General features: G+C 33.3%; 2 protein-coding genes and 1 pseudogene across 2 annotated transcripts; 1 reads left to right on the forward strand and 2 right to left on the reverse strand.

Annotated features, from left to right (window-relative positions):
* Positions 1–11,230: 11,230 nt before the first annotated feature.
* Positions 11,231–12,934, forward strand: LOC131856222 (elongation factor 1-alpha-like; annotated as a pseudogene).
* Positions 12,935–15,332: 2,398 nt separating this feature from the next.
* Positions 15,333–16,633, reverse strand: LOC131040840 (G-type lectin S-receptor-like serine/threonine-protein kinase At2g19130). Its single transcript, XM_057973797.2, has one exon. The coding sequence runs from the start codon at positions 16,627–16,629 to the stop codon at positions 15,523–15,525; it is 1,107 nt and encodes a 368-aa protein (XP_057829780.2). The 5' UTR covers positions 16,630–16,633; the 3' UTR covers positions 15,333–15,522.
* Positions 16,634–16,901: 268 nt separating this feature from the next.
* LOC131856902 (S-locus-specific glycoprotein S6-like) lies at positions 16,902–17,913 on the reverse strand. Its single transcript, XM_059208861.1, has 2 exons — positions 17,070–17,913; positions 16,902–16,963 (listed from the first exon to the last, which is right to left on the reverse strand). The coding sequence occupies exons 1-2, from the start codon at positions 17,911–17,913 to the stop codon at positions 16,902–16,904; spliced, it is 906 nt and encodes a 301-aa protein (XP_059064844.1).
* Between the last annotated feature and the right edge of the window lie 4,242 nt (positions 17,914–22,155).

Consider the following 22,155-nt stretch of genomic DNA (forward strand, 5'->3'; position numbering starts at 1 on the left):
GGTTATTTTAAAATTTTTTTATTATGTTTGATAAATAATATAGTAAATATTTATATACTTCAACAAATAAAAATATAAATTAATAAGTAATATTTTTGAAATACTTATCGTTTTAAATTTTAAATAAGATTTTTTGTCAAATAATTTATTTTAAATTTTATTATAGATTTATTTTAGTGTTTAGTAATAAGATAATAAATACCAAAATAATTATATAAAAAATAAAAATTATTTTAATTTCCACTTTATCAATTATTTGCTTAATTTCTTAAAATATTTGTGTTTTTATTTTTAACTTATACATCTATCTAAATTTATAATTTTGATGAAGACATATCTATGTTTGTATTTGGTGTTTATTTTTAAAATTTTATGTTTAAAATTAATATTAATTTTTTGGCATGTGAATGATTGTCAAACTTCAGCTAAAAGGTAAGTGGTTTTGTTAAAAATTAACACAATCACGTCATTACACTCGACCCCTTTTTACCATTGTAGAATGCCTATTGACATTAATAAAATAATATTTTTTATATAAATTTTCATTATTCAAACTTAAAATAAAAGATTGAAGTTTGAAAGCTGGTGAACATGTCAATGGACACTTGGTCTACTAGCGTAGTTGAAAGGTTCTTAAAGAGCCCACCAAGGATCAATTATTGCTAAGTGCAAGACTCTGACATCAAAGGCATGAGGTCAGGATTGTTCTTCGCTCTTAGTTGAAGAGGTTCTTGTGCTCCCGTATCAGATAAAAAAAAATAATTTATCGACAAGTCTTCATTAAAAAAAATCAGTGAACATTAATAAAATGAATGTAAATCAATGAAATTCACATGAATTCCATTAAAAAAAGTAATTAAAGTTGTATCAAAATCAATTTTTGAAAAGCCCTTTTTTAGGGTTTTTGAAAGTCTTTTTTTTCCTAAACATGAAAACCTCTTGTTGGTTGAAACACAATATTGGTTTGCAAATGAATTTTGAAAAGGTCACGGTTGAGCATGAAAATTGCATGCCAAGGCATAATGCATTTTTTTTGTAGCTAACTACTCATGAATTTCTTCCATGACTATAGTTTTATAAGTGAGCAAGAGAGGAGCAAGGTGTGATGATGTTGAATTCAACAATTTTGATTGCATTTTCTTTATCTATCTACAAGTTTATTTCTAGTAGTCGCATTGAGTGTGTAATTTGTAGAGAAAAAATATAATAGAAATTTGATGCACTTAAATTTCATTTTTAGGTATTTTTAATTTATTTTAGTAGGATAGTTATCTTGGATATATCTATCTAAAAGACAGTGAGAGATATCATTCATGAGCTGCCTATGCATTTTTAAAAATAATTTAAGCATATGTGTCTTGAGACTAATATCTCTTGATATCTTTTAGATAGATGCATGCAAGATATCTATACTAATTTTGTTTTGTTGAGAGACATAATTACAATAGACTGTTAAGTGTAGTGGTTGAGTTTGTCAAATAAAAAATATAAAAAAGTTGATATGTATTTTAAACAATAACTTTTAAGTGAATAAAAATATTTTTATATTATGCATGACACTTTTCAAAATAATATAAAGATTTACATACAAATTAAAATTGATCCATTATAAAATAAGACAAAAATTATAATCTAATAAAAGTAAAATAATTTTAAACAAAAAAAATGTATAAAGTTAATTTTGTAACAACTATTATTTTGTTTTGTCAATTCCAAGTTAATTATAAATCTCTAGACACTCAATTTAATTGGAAATATTATAGTAAAGTAATTGTTATTGACATGATGAAAATTCCATGCTTGGTTACAAATTTGTTGCTAGCTTATATATATGTATATATGTATATACATATATATATATATATACATATATATATATATACATATATACATATATATATACATATATATATATATACATATATATATATATATACATACATATATATATATATACATACATATATATATATATACATATATATATATATACATATATATATATATACATATATATATACATATATATATATATATACATATATATATACATATATATATATACATATATATATACATATATATATATACATATATATATACATATATATATACATATATATATACATATATATATACATATATATATATACATATATATATATATATATATATATATATATACATATATATATATATATGTTTATATATACATATATATATGTATACATATGTATATGTATGTATATATATATTCTCTTAGGGAATCTAACATGCATAATCACCTGGGAGGAAAATGCAAAGTTCATTGCCTCCTCAAATCAAGCCTTACCTAAGAAGGCACCCTTTGAGAGAGGAGCTGAACATTTTAACTTTAGTATAGGGTGTAAAAACATTGAAAAACAAATTGACAATGAGAATCTAATATTCCACTAGATATTGTAAAGATCTCATGACCTGTTGTGTATCAGGATTCATCTTTCCTTATAACATCAGGAGAACTTGAGCCATGCTTGGCCTCTCATTCTCATCCTTTAAAATCCATACCAAGCTCACAAGAGTATCTCTTCTGACCTCCTCAACATCCACATGAATGATTGTCAAACTTAAGCTAAAAGGTAAGTGGTTTTGTTAACATTAGCACAATCGTGTCATTACACTCTACCCCTTTCTACCATTGTAGAATGCCTATTGACATTAATAAAATAATATTTTTTTATATAAATTTTGGTTATTCAAACTTAAAATAAAAGATTGAAGTTTGAAAGCTGGTGAACATGTCAATGGGCACTTGGTCTACTAGTGTAGTTGAAAGGTTCTTAAAGATCCAACCAAGCATGAAGTATTGTTGAGTGCAAGACTTTGAAATGAAAGGGATGAGGCCAGGATTGTGCTTGGCTCTTAGTTGAAGAGGTTCTCGTGCTCCCGTATCGGGTAGAAAAAATAAATTTGTGGATAAATCTTCATTAAAAAGAATTGGTGAACATTAATAAAATGAATGTAAATCATTGAAACTCACATGAAGTCCATTAAAAAAACTAATTAAAGTATCAAAATTAATTTTTGAAAATCATTCTTTTAGAGTTTTTAAAAGTTTTTTTTTTCTCCTAAATATGAAAAACTCTTGTTGGTTGAAACACAATATTAGTTTGCAAATGAATTGTAAAAGGTCACCATTGAGCATGAAAATTGCATGACAAGGCACAATGTTTTTTTTTGTAGCTAACTACTCATGAATTTCTTCCTTGACTATAGTTTGATGAGTGAGTGAGAGAGGAGCAAGGTGTGATGATGTTGAATTCAAGTATTTTGATTGCATTTTCTTATCGATCTAGAAGTTTATTTCTAGTAGTCGCACTGAGTGTGTAATTTGTAGAGAAAAAAATATAATAGAAATTTGATGCACTGAAATTTCATTTTGAGGGATTTTAAATTTATTTTAGTAAGATATTTATCTTAAATAAATCTATCTAAAAGATGGTGAGAGATATCAGACTTGAGGTGCCTATGTATTTTAAAAAATAATTTAAGCATATGTGCCTTGAGACTAGTATCTCTTGACATCTTTTAGATAGATGCTGTCATAACCCTCTTTTTGGACCTTGATATGAATTGTTAATAATAATAATAATAATAATATTATCATCATCATCATCATCATCATCATCATCATCATCATCATTAGCATTATCATCATGATCATCATCATCATTACTACTACTACTACTACTATTATAATATTAATTTTATGAGTAATGTTAGAAAGAAAAGATAAATTGAAATAAGGTTGAAGTTTTTAAATAAAAAGGAATTTAAGTGGTGACACACACATGAGGTCATAATTTATTTGAAAATTACTTATTTTCTCAATATCCTAATTGAGCACATGGTGTAGGAGAAATAAGAAGATTCTCGAAAAGAAATTTAAAATTTAAAATATTAAAAAATAAATATTATATTTAGTAAATATATGACATGGGAGTTACAAAATTATTCTATGACAAGAATAATTATATTCATGGCATTTTTATAACAAAGGAGTTACAAAATGCATTTTTGGGGGAGAATTCAAATTTGAATTTCAAATGCATGGTCAAGTGTAACCCCCACTATGACAACAATCATTTTGCATGAAATTAATTTTGAAAATTCTTATTTTCTCAATATGTTAATTTAGCACATGTCGTAGGAGGAAATAGAAGCTTCTAGAGGTAAAATTCAAATTGCATATTCTTGCATGTAACTCCTCCACCAAGTGATCAATCAATTTTGCATGAAACCAATTTTAGAAAAAGAACCTCCATTCTCAATTAATTTATCTTGATAGTGGAATTGGTGCATCTTTTCTATATAATGTATGCAAATCTTTCAAAAAGGGAGTTCATAGTTTGGGGATGAAATTTTTTTTCGAGAGTTCTTGTTCTTGTTGGTAGAAGTAGAATTTGGTAGTCACTTGTATAGTAGGTTTCTTTTAAGTTTGGTTGAAGAATTTTTCATGAAGTTACAAGGAAGGATCTAAGAAGGATAGCTAGAAGATTGGAGAGATTCAACATCAATCTTCGACATTCCAGGTTCTCCTCTCTTGCATTCTCTCATTTACATGTGAAAAATTTATATTTTTTTATATATAGATTTTATCTCTTTGGAATCTTCATTTATATAAAAAAATTGCTCATCTTAATTGTTTAGAAAGATTAATCAAAAGAAAATCTATTTTCATTATAAATAAATAAAAAAATAAAAAAAAGTAATACACTGATAAAAGTTCTTTTTCAAAAAAAATGCATATGAATATTTCTTTTTATATATGTAATCTGTTTTAGAGAAAAAGAAAGAAAAATCAAATCTTTGCTTTTGCTTTCTTGAATTTTAAAATCTAGAAAAAGGGTCTTTGTAAAAAAAATCTTATTTTCCATATGTAATTATCTTCATGTGAATAAACTTATCTTTCTGTGAATATATGTTGATCATCTGTGTATAAATCTTTATTTTTATTTTTTTTATTACTTTCATGTGAATAAACTTATTTCTGTGAGCATATGATTACCTGTGTATAAATCTTACTTCTCTTATTTAATTTATTCATCTGTGTATAGATCTTGTTTTACTCTTTTTGTGAGCATAAAGCATAAAATTGTTCCTATGTAAACATCTATGAATATAATCTTTCCTTCCCTGTAAATAAATTTTACTCCCTCTCTGTGAATTAATTTAATTATTTTTCTATGAACATATACTTGTTCATCTATTTAAGAAAATTTGTATCTCCCTGGGAACATGTGTTTTTCTTTCTCCCTGAATAATATCACTTCTATGAGAAACTTAAAAAATAAAATAAAAATTATTACCCATCTCATAATGCATCAAAGATAAATTTATTTATTTACTTATTTATTTTCTTTCACTTATTGTTCTATGTGAATTAATTATATCTTTTAGTGAATATATAATTTAATTCCTAAATCTATCTCTGTTTATTTATTTATTTTTTTATAAACTCAGATCAAATCAATATATATAGATAAATACAATAAAAAAATAATAATAAAAATACTTATATAAATCTTTTAAGAATTAATGTTACTTAAGTTTCAGGCATGTAGAGTTATTATGGCATGGCAACCATGTTATATCAATTGGTATAACTGCTGTTATTTTTACAATTTTATTTTTAATTTAGTTATTAATAAATTATTAATATAATTGATATATTATATATAGTTGACTATAATAAGTTTAGGATATAAAATAATATTGGTATATGTTGTCTTAAAATTCGTACCAATTGTTTATAAATAACATCTTGTTAATGTTAAATTGATTTGCATTGATTCGAGTTGAGTGAATTAAATTATAATTTATTAATTGTTGAATGAATGAATTTTAATTTATTAGAATTATTTATTTTATAGTTTGTTTACATCGTTAAAATTTAAAATTGATTTTTTTGAAGCTAGTAATAATGAAAAAAAAAGAAAAGAGGAGGTGGGGGTGCTTTATTTAAAGTAAAATACAATTAGGATTTACAATTAAAATTTATTTTATGTATATATACTAAGGGGTTTATTTAGATAAAATTTATTCATTAGAATTTGGTAATTAAAATTTATTTATGTCAACATAGTTGAAATCAAATTTATAATCTACTCTTATAAGAAGGGATTTATTCTTTAGTGTATAGTAAAGTTTGTTTATTGAAGAAAAATTTAAGATGTGATTAATCCTTTAGGGAAAAATGATATTTCACCAATGATACACTTATTCTATAGTATTGGTTCTTTTTCTTCAAGTGTCTCTATTTAGTCTCAAATTGTACCTAGTAGTAAGTAGATTTTCCCAAGACATTTAATACATTTCAAATATCTAAGTTCTTTATTTATTTATTTTTAATTTTTGGACTTCAAACTATCTTTTGTATATTTCAATTAGTACAAGTATCAAATGTTAAAAGAATTTACCTAACAAGTAATGTGTTTAGATTCATAGTAACCCTTTTAGTTATTTCAGCAACATGAGTTAATGTGTCTCAATTCGAAAGGTTGATTATTTGATTTGTTTCTTTATTAGATTCCAAGATATGAGTATATAAGGCATTGCGAATAGTCACTTCTTTTAATAGTTAAAATCATTTACCTTCTAGCTAAAAGAAACATAAGACTAGTAAAAAGGAAAAGTTACACTTAATAATACAAGTAATTAGTAAGGATAAATTTAATTAACATTAAATTTAGAGGTAAATTGCGTAGTTAAATATTCATATGGTAATAGTATTAATTAGGATGCAAAGAGAGTTTATTCAAAACCGAAATTATTTTAGCAAATGAGTTTCAAGAAACCTACTCCATGATCACTTAGAAAATTAAATAACAATTCTAATTGAGGGTAATTTAAGGAGCAAACATTAGCTCCCTTTGAAGTATTTGAAATTGATAAAGTTATTATTTGTAGAATGTATCCAACGATAAAGTTAACGTTAATTCAAGTGGAAGGAGTAATTAGTTATCACTTTATAATCTTGCAAAGGTATTAGTTCAAAAGCAACTAGAAGTTTATTGATTAGAATTGCTTATTAGGAGACTTAGTATTATTTACTTGGTTAACTAGCAAGTGCTTACACTCTTGTCTAATCTCTTTTTTCAAACAATTAGTAACTAAGAATAATGTGGTTAATTTGAAGCTTATTGTTGAATAGTTGTTTCCTTTTCCCTTCAACAAGTGAGTATTAAATTCATTTCCAAAGTATAATTATTTGATAATTTAAATTCTATTTCAAGCAATTTAGTACCTTTCAAGTATTAGGACTCACATTTAAAGTAGTGTTATCATTGGTAGATGAAATTTGTATTACTTCATATGGAAGAATTAGTTGGGATTATTATTAAGTACTTTCCACTTCAAACAAGTAGGTGTTAAAATTCATTTCCAAATTCTTGCTATTCAATCATTTAATTTTCTTTCAAGCAAATCGGTACTAGGATTCATACTTATTGTGTAATGGTTTGTCCAAAACAATTATATCTTGCAAGTAATTCAAATCATTTTCATAAGTTATCTTTGAAAGTATCATGGTTTCCAAGAAATTAGTAATTTCATGTATTTAGTTCAAGTTTTCAAATTTTTAATTATCATAACTTTCCTTTGGAGAAAATACTATTCCAGGTAGTCGATTTGTTTATGTTCCTTTCAATTATGTAAAAATTCATAGTTTAGTTTTTAAATTCAAGCGATAATTCCTTGTATATAATAGTTTCTTTTTCATAATTGTATTGGTATATTGCTTCTTTTAGGATTCATGAATTCAAAGTTAAATTCCTAGTTAGATAACTAAACAAGAGGAGTTGAAACTAAAAATTAGCAGCGTTCGGTATCTATGGTGCCTCTGGGTCACACTTACGGGTAATGCCGTCGTGTTGAACTACTACACTTAATGCCTAATAAAGTTGCAATAACAACATCTATGGCATCGTCCCTCTAAATCACCAGGGAGAAATAAGGGTCATTTGGAAGTTAAAATCCAAGGGGAGGGTAATCCCCCTTGGATCGATAATCTAAAAATATTAATTTTTAAATGAATTTACATCCGCTCAGTTAAACCTTAGAAAACCCCATTAGGGTTTGGCGGTGTGTGATAATTTGGAATTTATCTATCTTGATGATTTTTCAAAGTATGATAATGGATTAAGCGTGACGTATTTAATAGAAAATAGGAACTAGTTGTTTTAGGCCACAAGCATGAGGTCACCTTCAGCCTTTTTGCTATAGAGCTACCATCGTGAGTAGCAACCACAGAGAAACTATCTGGGACATTGACCCTAGAAAGGGTTGCGTACCCACCATACAGTTTACATTAAACCATATTTTGAAACCAAAACTACATACTTTACGCCTTGATCCCGTGCTGAAATGGGTATGTAGGCAGTCTAGGGACGAAGTTGTCCCTTGTACTAAGGCGTTCAGGGATGGGGATTAGGATTTGGTTATGGGTGAGTAGTTGGTTCTTGAAGCTCCTTGGTCTTTTAATCAAATGGTGCAAATACTAATTGAAAGGTTAAAATTAATTCAATGCATACTCAGAAGGAATCTCGTATAAATTCGCTTGACTTCCTGAGGCTTTAGGACGAATTCCAAGGTGAAACTCAAGCTTGTTTATGTAATTATTTTAATACTGCTAAGGACGGTGACCTCGGTGCACTCCTAGTAGGGGAGTGTAGTCTTTAGAGAGTGGCTCAGGACCCAGATGGTCCCAATGAGTCTAAAGTCTCTAGCCAGAGCATATCCTATTCTTATGAATAAATGCCTACCTTGTTTGGGTAGATGCCTATCCCAGATTGGATAGATGAAACCTCTTGTCCCGTATGGATAGATGCCTAACCCATATGGTTAGATGCCTAGTCCCATATGGATAGATGCCTAACCCGTATGGTTAGATGCCCATCCCAGTTGGATGGATGCCTATCTCATTTGGATAGATGTACTTGAGTATGTGATTGAATAAAAAAAAAAAAAGAATAAGTAAGAATAAGAAATCAATATTTTTATATATTAAAAGAAAAAATTAGTTGAGTTTTTGGATTAAGTTAAGTGGGTTATTACAGATGCATTTAAGATATCCATGCGACTTTAGTTTTATTGAGAGACGTAACTATAATGGAGTGTTGAGTGTAGTGGTTGAGTTTGTCAAATAAAAAATATAAAAAAGTTGATATGTATTTTAAACAATACTTTTAAGTGAATAAAAGAATTTTAATATTATGTATGACACTTTTCAAAATAAAATAAACATTTACATACAAATTAAAGAATAAAAGGATCAAACAGACTTTGGATCTTTATACAGCTGTATCAGGTCAGAAGATAAATTTTGATAAATCAAAGGTATACATCTTCAACACTAATTAGATAATATCAACAAAAATAGTTAAAATATTGGGATTTACACTAGAAGAACGTCTAACTGCCTACCTCAGAATACCATTTTTAATGGGATCCAATAAAGCTAGTTATTGAAAATCTATAGTTGAAAGAATAAAGGACAAAGTTGTTGCATGGAAAACATGATGGCTTTCCCTATCAGGTAAAATCCTACTCATTAAATCTGTCCTTTCTGCAATACCAAATTATTACATTTCAGTTATTAAAGCCCCTAAATTTGTCATCCACCAAATACAAAAACTCATAAGAGACTTCTTATGGAAAAGTAATATGATGGATACTAAAAAGATACCTTTGGTGTCACTTGAAGATATGGAAAATAGAAAGGAGGTGGGGGGTGTAGGTTTGCAAGATCTTTCTAAAAGAAACAAGGCCTTTGGAGGTAAGTTAGTATGACAGATGTACTCCAAACCCCATAAAAAATGGTGCAAAATAATGTAGGCAAGTATTTGGACACCAATGACTACTCAAGGATCTTAAAAGTCTCAGATGCTCCTCAAGGCTCAACCATATGGAACTTCATGAGATCTTTGAGAGAAGTTATCACTAGATATGTGTCATGGGAAGTCCATAATGGGGAAAGCATTAATTTTTGGATTGATTCATCGAATGGGCTACCACCTTTGATTCAAAATGTGGAGTTGGATAGTGCAGCACAAGTTATCAGTGATAATTGGGGGATAAAGTTATTTGATTATATCTGTGTTGTAGATATCTTCTCAGGAAAGGCTATTTGGAAGGATCCTTCAACACTCCCTATACTTTCAGATCAGGCAACAATTTCTTAGCATATCTTCTTTGAGAGAGAGGTATACATATCAAACAAGAAAGACACCTTGATCTAGGCACCATCCAAAAATGGAAATTATTCAGTTAAAATTGGGTACAAAGCTATTCACTAGATGAAAAATAAAAAATTGAATCATAGGGCCTACTCCTTTTGCTCGAATAACTCGGTGTTGCCAAAAGAGGGATGTTTTGCTTGGTTAGCACTTAAGAAAATAATCCTAACAAGTGACAAATTGCGTAAACTCAATATTACTCAGCCTTTCAATTATGTTTTATGTAACAAGGAGATGGAGATAGCTGATCATTTATTCATGAACTGTTCCTTTGCCCAATAATGTTGGCAATTTGTCATGAATAAATTAAATCTAGCTATGCCACTACCTAATACATTATGGGACATGTTCCAATCATGGACCACCGTGTTCTCTAATTCATTACTTGCATGCATCTAGAAATGCATCCCAACCATTGTTATTTGGTCAATTTGGCGGGAAAGAAATACAAGATTTTTTTGACAAACAATGTCTAATGTACAGATGCTTTTGGATGGGGTACAAAAATCTATTTCAGAGATAGTTAATGCCAACATTCAAAATATAAATGGTAATTACACCTTTATTCCATAGGATAACTTCACTATCAATGAATGGAAAGAAATTAGGTTACCTTCCTTCTCTACTCCAATATGTCATCCTTAGTAGCCCATTAATAGATCAAAGATCAAATGACAACCATCATGCCCCAATATCATCAATTTGAATTTTAATGGCACCTCAAAAGGTAATCCGGGTATTTCAGGTATTGGAATCTACATTAGGGACCGTCTTGGTAATCTGATTACATTGAAGTCCTCCAACATTCCATCTAGGATTAACAATATGGCTAAAGTTGTTGCTCTTTTAAATGGATTAATAGCTAAAAAATAGGCTGTTCAAATATACAAATTCAAGGTGACTCAACCTTGATTGTTGATGCTTACATAAATAGACAATCAACGAATTGGAAAATAGCATATATCCTCAATACATTTGGGCACTTTGGACTCATTTAAGGAATGTTATGTCTCTCATACATATAGAGAGGGGAATAAACTTGTAGATCTACTGGAAAACATGGGTTGTGAGAACTTAAATTTGGACTCCTCAATTACACCTATTAACATTTATGAATATCCTAGCCTGTTGCAGATTGTGAACTTGGAAAAACTCTATAAATCGTTGACTTGATTGTCATCTCTAAGGAGATGTTTCTTATCATAACAATATGAACAAAGACTATTTGAAAAAATGCAAGAGTTTCTTGAGGGATGCGTTTGAGAGAGTAGAGAGGTGTTTTATTATCTCCTTGTTTGAAGAACCTGGTGCCTCCTAAGTTGAGGTACGGGAATCTACAGAGTGCCAGGAATCACAAATCAAACAGGGCAGGTGTTGCTCATGCTCATTAGAAGCAACAAAGGTAGAAACCGTGATTGATGCAGGTTGAGTGTGTAGTGCTGATTACTGATTCAACAATTGGAGGTTTTGAGGCTGGTATTTCTAAGGATGGACAGACCTAAGAACATGCTTTGCTAGCATTCACCCTGGGAGTGAAGAAAATGATTTGCTGCTGTAACAAGATTGATGCTACCACTCCCAAATACTCTAAGGGTCGCTATGAGGAAATTGTAAAGGAAGTATCCTCTTACCTAAAGAAGGTTGGGTAGAACCTTGACAAAATTCCACTTGCTCCTATCTTTGGATTTGAGGGTGATAACGTGATTGAGAGATCAGCCAACCTTGATTGGTTTAAGGGCCCCCCATACACTTGGATGCCCTTGACTAGGTTTTAGATCCTAAACATCCTTCAGGCAAGACTCTTAGGTTGCCACTTTAGTTTTTTTACAAGATTTGTGTTGAGACTGTAGTGTTGAAACCAGGCACAATTGTCACTTTTGGTCCAACTGGGCTGACCACTGAGGTTAAGTCCATTGAAATGCAACATGAAGCCTTGCAGAAGGCATTACCTAGTGATAATGTGGGACTCAATGCTAAGAATGTTGCTGTGAAGGATCTCAAGAGAGGATATGTGGCCTCAACTCCTAAAATGACCCAACCAAGGAGGCTGCTAAATTTACATCCCAGGTCGCTAAGTGGAAGCCAATACACTGAAGTAATCAGAGTGAAGAGGAGGGTTGTCATTTGTAAAGATCTTCAACTATTTTATCTCTCCTCTACTAAAAATCAGTATAAATTAAATCTTCCTCACTTTGTGTCCTTTGTGTCCTGTAGCTTAATGAGGGAGAGTTATCTTACTTGAGTATCAACAGGGGAGGTTTTCCATGCGTGTAGCCTTTTTAGGTGTTCATATTGTTGGATTTGAAATTTTGGGTGTTTGGAAAATATAAAATGAGTGCGGTGAGCTTAACCAACATAACAGTTGTTGACAATCCTGTTGCTTTTCTCATCTCGTTTCAATTTGAGATATCATATGAATGCCTGGCTCCTCTAAAAGAAGATTTGGAATGGATGTTGACATATGTTGGGTCAGTAGAAGATGAATCTTATGATCAGATGTTGAAGAATGTACTTATTGGGCCTATTAATGTTGGAAATCATAGCTTTGTCTTCCAGGCAGATCTGCCAGATCCATAAAAAATTAGGGATGAAGACCTCATTGGTGTGACAGTTTTGTTGCTCACTTGTTCATTCATGGGCCAAGAATTCTTGTTTATAATTTCATCCATTGGTTAGGTTTCTGCACTTTTGGTATGGTAATAGGTACCTTATTAGTTGGTCATATACAAAATTGGGTTTGTGTTAAGACGATGGAAAGGAAATATGACAATGATTGGTATCAACTTCGATTGCAAGGCAATATGATAGAGATCAATATACATGTGACCGATATGCATAGAATGCATATGGTTAGACAAAGATTTTGAGCGTGATGACAAATTTGCACTTGATTGCAAGGCAATATGGTAGTGATCGGTATGCATGAGACTGACATGCATAGTTTAGATATGGATAGACATAGGTCCTTTGCATGACAATGCATGGAGTAGTGATTGAGATGGCAATGGTAATGAGTTTTTGGAAGTTTTTCTCATGCGGCAGATACAAAACACACAGATACAGGGCACACGGTTCTTGTTTTAACTACACACTTTATGTGTAGACTTTTCAAGCTATATGTTGCTCTCTTGTAAATGTAAATTATGGTAGATTTACCATAAGGTCCACATGATATGCAAATAGTATTCCATGGACAAAACCAGTGTATATAAGATTGTGCTTTGGGGTAAATGCATTGTAGCTGTCATAATATTAAGGCCGATTTAGACAAGATGTTTTTGCAATTTGTAGGTCCTAACTGGGCCAATCCATGGCTTATTTAGATATATAGGCTCTTAGGCTGATTTCTAAGTCGCTTTGTACTTTAGTCATTGTTATTTTGGGCTAGGAATAGAGGTTTTCTTGCTGGCTCTTTCCTCTAGAAGCCCTTGAACCAGCTATTAATTAATTTAATATAGTGGCTTTCCATTTTCACCTTTAAAAAAATGGTCTTTAATAAAAACAAGACAAAACTTATAATCTAATAAAAATAAAATAATTTTAAATGAAAAAAATGTAAATTTTTTTATTAGGATAAAACAGGTTTCAAAGGGGCCTCGAAACCCTTAGAATCAGAGAGTTGCCATTGAAAGATAGACTAGACTACCTGACAGCAAACAATAGGTTTTAGAAAGGACCTGAAACCTTATGGACTTATGGGCATCCAGATCCCAAAACCCAAAGACTGCACAAAGCATAAGTAAAAAACAAAGCAATCATAGCCAATCAAACACCATCCAATCCTCAAGATTAGAACATTACAAAAGAGGCTGGCCCAAGTAGAGGATCTAAATCAGCAAACAATAGTCCTCAAAAAATAAAGAATGAGGGTATTTTCAAGCACCCTCAACCAACAAGAAGGGTTTCCCCAGGCTCCCATAACTTGTAACAAAATCTTGAGGCCACAAAAAACCACAAAGCTTGAACCTAAAAAAAAAACATTAGCCAAATTGGGCGCTTGAAAACCACTAGCATCTAGCCTGTCCCTGAGAGAAACAAGAAACATAGGATTTTTCCAGGTCCCTCAACCTTGAGAGTGGGTTTTACAAGGCTCCCACAACCTAAGAGAGTGGGTTTTACAAGGCTTCCACAACTTGTCGAGGCCTAGATAACAACTGCATATCCTAAAGGCACATTTTGGGAAACAAGGTTTTAAGAAGGCATCCAAAACTTTCTACAAAGAAATCCATGAGGGTTTTGACAGGCTCCCTCAACCAACATGAATAGCAGCAGCTGAAATACTCCCATACACCTTCTCTCCACCTCAATAGGAGAGAGAGCCACCTCAGTAGGACAAGGAGAGAAGATCAACTATGCAGACAAACCTCGCTCAATCAAAACCCCATGGAACCATTACACCTCTATAGGAGGGCGAGGCAACACATCATCAACTTCCCAAGAGCATTTTCCAGTCTCAACTGCAACATCCACCTTCACCTCAATAGAAGATTAGTCATGTCCAACACCATCCATCTTCACCTCTAAAGAAGATACTGCCACCTCTATAGGTAGAACCAAAGAAAACCAAAGATGTTGAAGTAAAAACCAAAAAGTAAGGGGTAAGCCAACCAAGGGGCCAATGAGGATAGAAACATACAAAACAACCCACATCGAAGGAACTCTAGATAGCATCCGAGGGACCAAACCACTAAACCAACCCCTCAAAGAGGGCCAAAAGTCAGAAAGGGTGAGGAGAAGAAAAAGGCAAGAATGAACAACACCCTCGAGGAACAAATCAACATCCTTGGGAGCGAGACCAAGAATAACAAGACCCCAAAACTGGCCTCTGAGACAGCAAAAAGAGTAGACTCCCTTGAAACCCCCGCTCCCGCCTTACCTCCCACTCGACTCATTTCAAATTATTAATCTTGTAATAACTATTATTTTGTTTTATTTTATCAATTCCAAGGTAATATAAATCTATAGACAGTCAGTTTAGTTGAAAATGTCATAATAAAGTAATTGTTATTGACATGATGAAAATTCCATGCTTGATTACAAATTTGTTGCTAGTATATATATATATATATATATATGAGAAATTCACTTAGGGAATCTAACATACATAATCACCCGGGCGGAAAATGCAAAGTTTATTGCCTCCTCAAATCAAGCCTTACCCGCGAAGGCACCCTTTGAGAGAGGAGCTGAACATTTTAAGTTTAGCATAGGGCGTAAAAAAATTGAAAAACAAATTGACAACGGGAATCTAATATTCAACTAGATACTGTAAAGATCTCATGACCTGTTGTGTATCAGGATTCATCTTTCCTTGTAGCATCAGGATAACTTGAGCCATGCTTGGCCTCTCATTCTCATCCTTTAAAATGCATACCAGGCTTGCAAGAGTAGCTCTTCTCACCTCCTCAACATCCGCATGTATCGCAATTCTTTCGTCCACAATGCTCATCATGTTTCCGTTTAGAATTTGAGTTGCAGCCCATATGGGAAAGTATTGCTTAGTGTGTTCCTTCACGCTCATGTCCACATTTCTTCGACCCGATATCATCTCCAGCAGCATCATGCCGAAGCTATACACGTCTGCCTTGGAAGTAATTGCTAAGCCGTCGATCCACTCGGGAGCGATGTAACCTCGAGTTCCTCTCATGCTTGTCAAAACCCTGCTGAAATCTCTTCCCACCAACTTTGCCAGCCCAAAATCAGCCACCTTGGGGTTGAAATCGCTATCAAGCAAAATGTTCTCGGGCTTTATATCAGAGTGGATGATTTGATCTCGGCATTCTTCGTGGAGATAAACTAAAGCTCGTGCAGTGCCCAAAGCAATCTCGAATCGTGTCTTCCAGTCCAACAGCTTTTGTGATCCAGCGAATAGAAAGGAATTGAGAGATCCGTTGGGCATGTACTCGTAAACCAGCAGCCTTTGTGATCCTTCTGTGCAAAACCCGCAAAGCCGAACCAAATTGACATGCTGTATGTTTCCGATTGTGCTTATTTCTGCACGAAACTGCTTTTCTACCTGTGTAGACCCCTCTAATTTTTTAACTGCTACAAGGGTATTGTCTGGGAGAGCTCCTCTGAAGACAGAACCAAATGCTCCTTTCCCTAACTTATCTCTGAAATTGTTGGTTGCAATTCGCAGCTCCTTGTAAGTGAATGTTCTCAGCGAAGCAGGCAGAGTCTCACCTTCCATATCTCCTCCCTTGCCCAGCATTCCACGCCTCCACCGAAGAAACATTATAACAAGGAAAGCTGAAACAAGAACGAAAGCAGTGCCTGCGGGAAGTGAAATTGAAAGGACACGACCTTGGTTACTGCCTCCACTGGATATGGATTGTTGCAACTCAGTAGCAGCCATGCGAAGGAAGATAGGTTGGTTGTTTGATGCAACGCGAACATTGAACAGATCCCCAAACCACATTCTACAGATGGGAGGAGTAGAGTTAGTGTGATCGAAGGCTTTGCAGGAGCAATTTTCCAGGCATGCAGCTGTGCATGTTGATAGAGTTGGGTATTGGGAATATGAAACTGCTTTTTCCTCAGCTAAGGATATGTCGTTCTTTTGCAGGAAACCATCGGTAGTACCGTTGGTGGCAGAGCAGTGGAGAGGGCTACTACGAACGCATCCGCTTAACCACCAATCTTGTGAAAACCAGGCGCGATTGTCTCTTGGTTTGAAGCCTTCGAGACAGCTGCAAAATTGAAGATTGTTACTGTTGCACGCTCCGTAAGCCCCGCATAGATTATAAACAAGGCAGAGGTCTCGAGGTATAGACCAGATAAGATTCCAGCTGCTACCACTAATTCGATTGTATGCTGCTAGATCTCCAGACTTGTCGAGGACTACACGCTGAGTGAAACTATCAAATAATGATATTTGATCAAACGTGAAGTACATCCTTGTGGGAGAAATCTTTACAAAGGCGGTCTTAAGAATTTTAGAAGAGTCCTTATTAGACATCTCTGGCATGTTGGTGAATTGGTTACCAACCCACTCTCCGCTGTTCAAATAACTAATATTGTTATTATATAGGAGCAAAAAGTCCGTCTTGCCTGGGGTTGGATCCATTTGGAAAGAGAAGGGTCCAGGCGCTGGATCCGACGAGCTTCTCCAGGAAGTTAGCTTTATGCCTTTCCACACCTTCATTCCGGACAAGATTGTGTTTGTCGGGTACAAGAAACTCTCCCAGACAATCTCCGAAATGGCGTGTCCACCCAACATAGCAAAACTACCGGAATCAAGTATGATAGCTCTGGAGGCTATAGCTTTCTGTTTCTTCCTTGTCGACCAAATTGAGCGTCCCTCTGAATCATATAGTTTGAGATAGCCGTCTGTTGATAGCTTCAAAACGCCCGGCTTGTTTCTGATGGGAGTCTCTCTATTAGCCACCCAAATAATGGTCTTCTCGGTGATTTGGGCGTACCAGATACCGATGTACCAGTTATTGGTTCCATTAGGACAGAAAAATCCCAATTCGAAGGTGCCATTCTTTGAAACTATGCTCTGATTTCCAGTGAGAGAGGCCCCCAAAGCGATACTGTCTCCACCATCAACAGTCAGGGAATGGCAATTGTGAGGTAGAGAAAGCATATAAAGCACTGAAAGGAAGCAATAGCATACAAACAGACTATCAGTGGCCATTTCTATTGTCTGTCTGAAACGTTAAACGCTATTGGAACAAAGCCCTAGTAATACATCTTCTCACTATTTCGCACAGGTTTTGGAACGAAGGTACATAGGTAAGTCCGACAATCACTTTCACGTCTCGTTTACTTCAAATTTACTTGGAAGACACGTATGTAAGGCAGTCAATCACTTCACGTCGCAACGTTATTTTTATTTTGCGGGAGACGGCACGGTGTTTGACAAACTACGCTTTGAATGTCTTTGTCGGACTATACTCTATTCAAATACTATTTAGTTTACATGTTAAACTATTTGTAAGTAAAATTGACATAGTTTGCGTATTATTATTTTACCTTTCAAACACGCTTGTGCAGACAAGTAAACGAGTCTTGTTTATTAATCATAGTCAATCCAACGTGTTGAATCGAAATGTTCAAAACTTCTGCAACTTGGATAAAGACTTCGAATCGACCAGACACGATCGTTGTACATTGGAAAAGCCCATGGGAAACCGAACATGTTACTCTAAATTATTAGAACACAGAGACTTTAAGAAGTCAACTCAAAAGTTACATACGTAGTACTTGTATCGAAAGTTGTAATGTTATTTCAATTGTAATTTATATAAAACATCTTATAAATTTGAGGAAAGCTTTATAGTTAAATTTATAATTATTTTATTAGAGAATTGATACAATGCTAACTATTAAACTAAATTCAAATTTGTGTTTGTATTGGGTTGTGATTGTCAAGTCTCTGCTATGCCAAAAAAGTTTGAAGAGTGACAAATTACTATGAATTGAAGAAATTGACATTGAATGAATAATTTTTCTCTACATTTGAGAGGGTTTTTTTGTCAATGTAAGTGAATTGTCAAGTCTTTATTCAAATGTTTTTTGAACATGTCATATACAAACATGTTGATATACTTTATGGATCATTATATGGCTTATGGATGTTATTTATGTGATGCATGATTATGGTTATTGATTTATGTATTAAGATAGATGATGGATGGTTGGGATGAACATTTCTATATACTTTTTAGATGGTTGTATGACTTATCTATGTTATATATGTGATCGATCATTATGGTTATGGTTTATTTATTAAGGTACAAGATAGATAGTTTATGTGATTTTGTAATGCATATGTTGGTTTTTTTCTATATGATGCTTGGAGTTATGCATTTTGTTCACGAGGGTATGCATATGATTATCATTTTTGGTACAAACATGATATAATTTATGGATTGTTATGTTGGAGAATATTACATTAGTTGTTCAGTTTTAGAATAAATAAATTAGATTAAATAGAATAACAGTTTGTTTATAATTAATAGTTAGATAATTAGATAGTTGGGAACTGAATATCAATTTATCATTTTGTTACTAATTTGCAATGATGGTTTAGTTTATCAATTCTTCGCTCTTCATTTAGTGTTAGGGTAATGTGATCATGGATGTTTTGTCAATGTTGGGGGTCTGTAGAATTGCATATTGCATGGTGGATAAAAGCAATTATTGAAGACTCAAAATGTTTAGAAGGAAGTTATGTTTGCAACATAGTGAGAAGTGAAACTGTTGGAAATGATTTGCACTTAATGATATTGAATAGAAGTGTGGGATTCTCACAAAAGAGGCTATAAAGTTTTCTTTTTTCCGATAGAGCTTTGTGAAAAAGAAAGCACATAAGTTTATCTTTTTTTAAAGTGTAGAATTTTTCTATTCCTTGTTGCAACCTAGGAAGGAGTCATGTTAGATTGATTATTTTGTGGATTATGTTAGTTCTATAGGATATATGATGTGTCAAAATAAAATATTTTTTGGTCTCCTCTGGCATTCTATTTGCCTAGTTGAATGTTGATTGATTTTGTAGTAGGTTTGATATGAATTTATTCAAAGATGCATATTTTGGTCCAATAGGTTTTATTTGTGTTGGATTTTGCCAAGATCAAGAAGTCATTGAAATGTACAAGATAGAGACATAATATGGGACAAGAATAAACTGTATTCTCATCAATAGAAAATGATCAACAACTTTTCCATACAATGTAGATGAGCCTGCTTATATAGGCAAGGCTAGGGATATGTATGAGCACACAAACATGACATGTGGCTCAATAAGAAACAAGGGTAGGTAGGAAATAGGTGTGGGTAGGTAGGAGAAATAATATAATATTCCACATGAGGTGGATCACCCACCGAAGGTGGAATTATCACTCCACAATAAGTGGATATGATAGTGTAATAACAAGATCAACACCATAAGAGGTGGAATTTCTCCTACACACACTATCCCAATGTGGCACAAACACCCAAGTGTCTCATATCCAAACTACTATGAAATGCATTATCCTAAGTAAACTTAAGTAAGTGTAATAATATCCATGATGAATAATTATTTACACCAACACCCCCCCTTAAGTGCAACTTAGGGGAATGCACTTAAGTCTACAATGCAACTAAGCAATGCAAGATGGGTCCCGGCTACGAGGCCATGTTAGGTACCCATGCACAAATGCAAATGCATGCAAACCAATGAAATCTCTCGCAAAGTGGGGAAAGAGAGAAAAACCCAATGGGAAAAAACCCTCCCCCAAAAAGAGAGATGAAAGCTATACAAGAGAACTCTCAAAGAAGTATGTGAGGAACAAAACCCCATGTGAGGAAAAGGTCCCCCCCATACGAGAGAAGAAGAGAAGTCAAACTGTGATCATCCCTCAATGAAGAATCTGCACCAATGATAGAAGCTCGATGTATGAAGAAACTGCTCCATGAACGTCGAACAACATTCCTCCCCTTAGGAAGAAACAAAACCAAAGGTGTATCCATGAAGTCTCCCCAATCATGAAGGGAAGATGTATGAAGAAAACTCATGATGAAAGGAATCTCTGAAAACTGCTCAAGTGTCCCCATGTCGATGCTGAAAGATACCCCTTCCAAAGATGGTAAACTGTGCCATACTGCTGAAAAAGGAACTCCAACATCTAGTAGAGATGGATGTAGAACAATGTCCAAAGACTCATGTGTCTCCTCAAAGAATAAAGAGACCTCCTCCAACTGCTGTACATAAGTATCCACAATCATGTCAACCTTGAAAGAATGATCATGTAGAGAATGAACAAGAGGGTCAGAGTGTGCCCTCGCAACAATCGAAGAAGGATCATCTTCATCAAAGAGAAGATGTATGTCATCAATGATGTCTCCCAAATCTGCAATGTAGGATTCCACAAACAAACCTGCAATATCTGTCATGTAATCATCCCATGAATCTGAAGCTGGAAGACAATGTATATCCTGCTGCACTGAATCACATGAAGGCAAAACTGTCGCACTATCTGCATCATCAGGTGCAATAGGTGATGTGATATCAATATGAGAAGATGAAATACAAGACTCAAGAACTGGGTTACATGTGAGAATCCCCAAATTCAAGTGTCCAAAGTTCTCCTCAAAATCTGAATCATCACAATAAGTGTGATCATCATGTGTAGAATCATCAAATGTGAAATCATCATCATCAACAAAATCTGAAAAGGAGTATAACCGAGATGCATGATCAACCACCCCAGTTGCAATGATAGCTCTAGTCTCCATGTCTCTAATAAAAACTGAGTCAGGTGTGAACTCCACAACTCTCTTAGTTGCGCCATGTGTGATTTGATAGATAGAAAGGAGATTGTTTGTCAAGTGGGGTACACACAACACATCATTGAAGGAGTTATCCCCAATGTCAATAGATCCTTTCCCAATCACATCCATGTATGTATGATTGCCCATCAAAATCTATGGCATGGTGCAAGGCTCAAATGTTGAGAACATAGATTGTGAAGATGCCATATGATGAGAAGCCCCTGAATCTAGAAGCCATCTCTCTGAAGTATGATCTGTTGTAGCACATAGAGCTTGTCCTTTTCTTGTTCCAAAAGAGTGAGTCTTTCCACTTGTAGAAGCCATGAATGCTTGCCCTTTTCCTTTTGAATGTGAGGAAGTGGAAGTTGATGAATCATCCTTCTTGTAGACTTTAGGCAAATCAATGTTATGCTTTTTGATGATATGTGTGAGCTCATCAATCTTCTTAGTATGGCAACGATGTTCCTCATGACCAATCTTTTTACAATAAGCACAAGTAGGTCTCTCTCTCTTTGGTGAATTATCTTTCTTAGAAGAAGATGAATCTCCTTGTTGTGGAGAAGATGATGCTTTTTCCTTAGGCTTTGATTGCCATTTCTTCTTGTTTGAGTTGTCCTTTCCT

Source organism: Cryptomeria japonica, chromosome 7 (assembly GCF_030272615.1).
Source record: "Cryptomeria japonica chromosome 7, Sugi_1.0, whole genome shotgun sequence".
Classification (NCBI taxonomy): Eukaryota; Viridiplantae; Streptophyta; class Pinopsida; order Cupressales; family Cupressaceae; genus Cryptomeria; species Cryptomeria japonica.

Excerpts from the sequence above, each read along its gene's own strand:
- LOC131856902 (XM_059208861.1), bottom strand. The coding sequence starts at position 17,913 with ATGGCCACTGATAGTCTGTTTGTATGCTATTGCTTCCTTTCAGTGCTT. Across the intron at positions 16,964-17,069 it reads AGCATACAATCGAATTAGTG|CTGTCTCGAAGGCTTCAAAC; the intron begins GTAGCAGCTGGA and ends TCAATTTTGCAG.
- LOC131040840 (XM_057973797.2), bottom strand. The coding sequence starts at position 16,629 with ATGGCTGCTACTGAGTTGCAACAATCCATATCCAGTGGAGGCAGTAAC.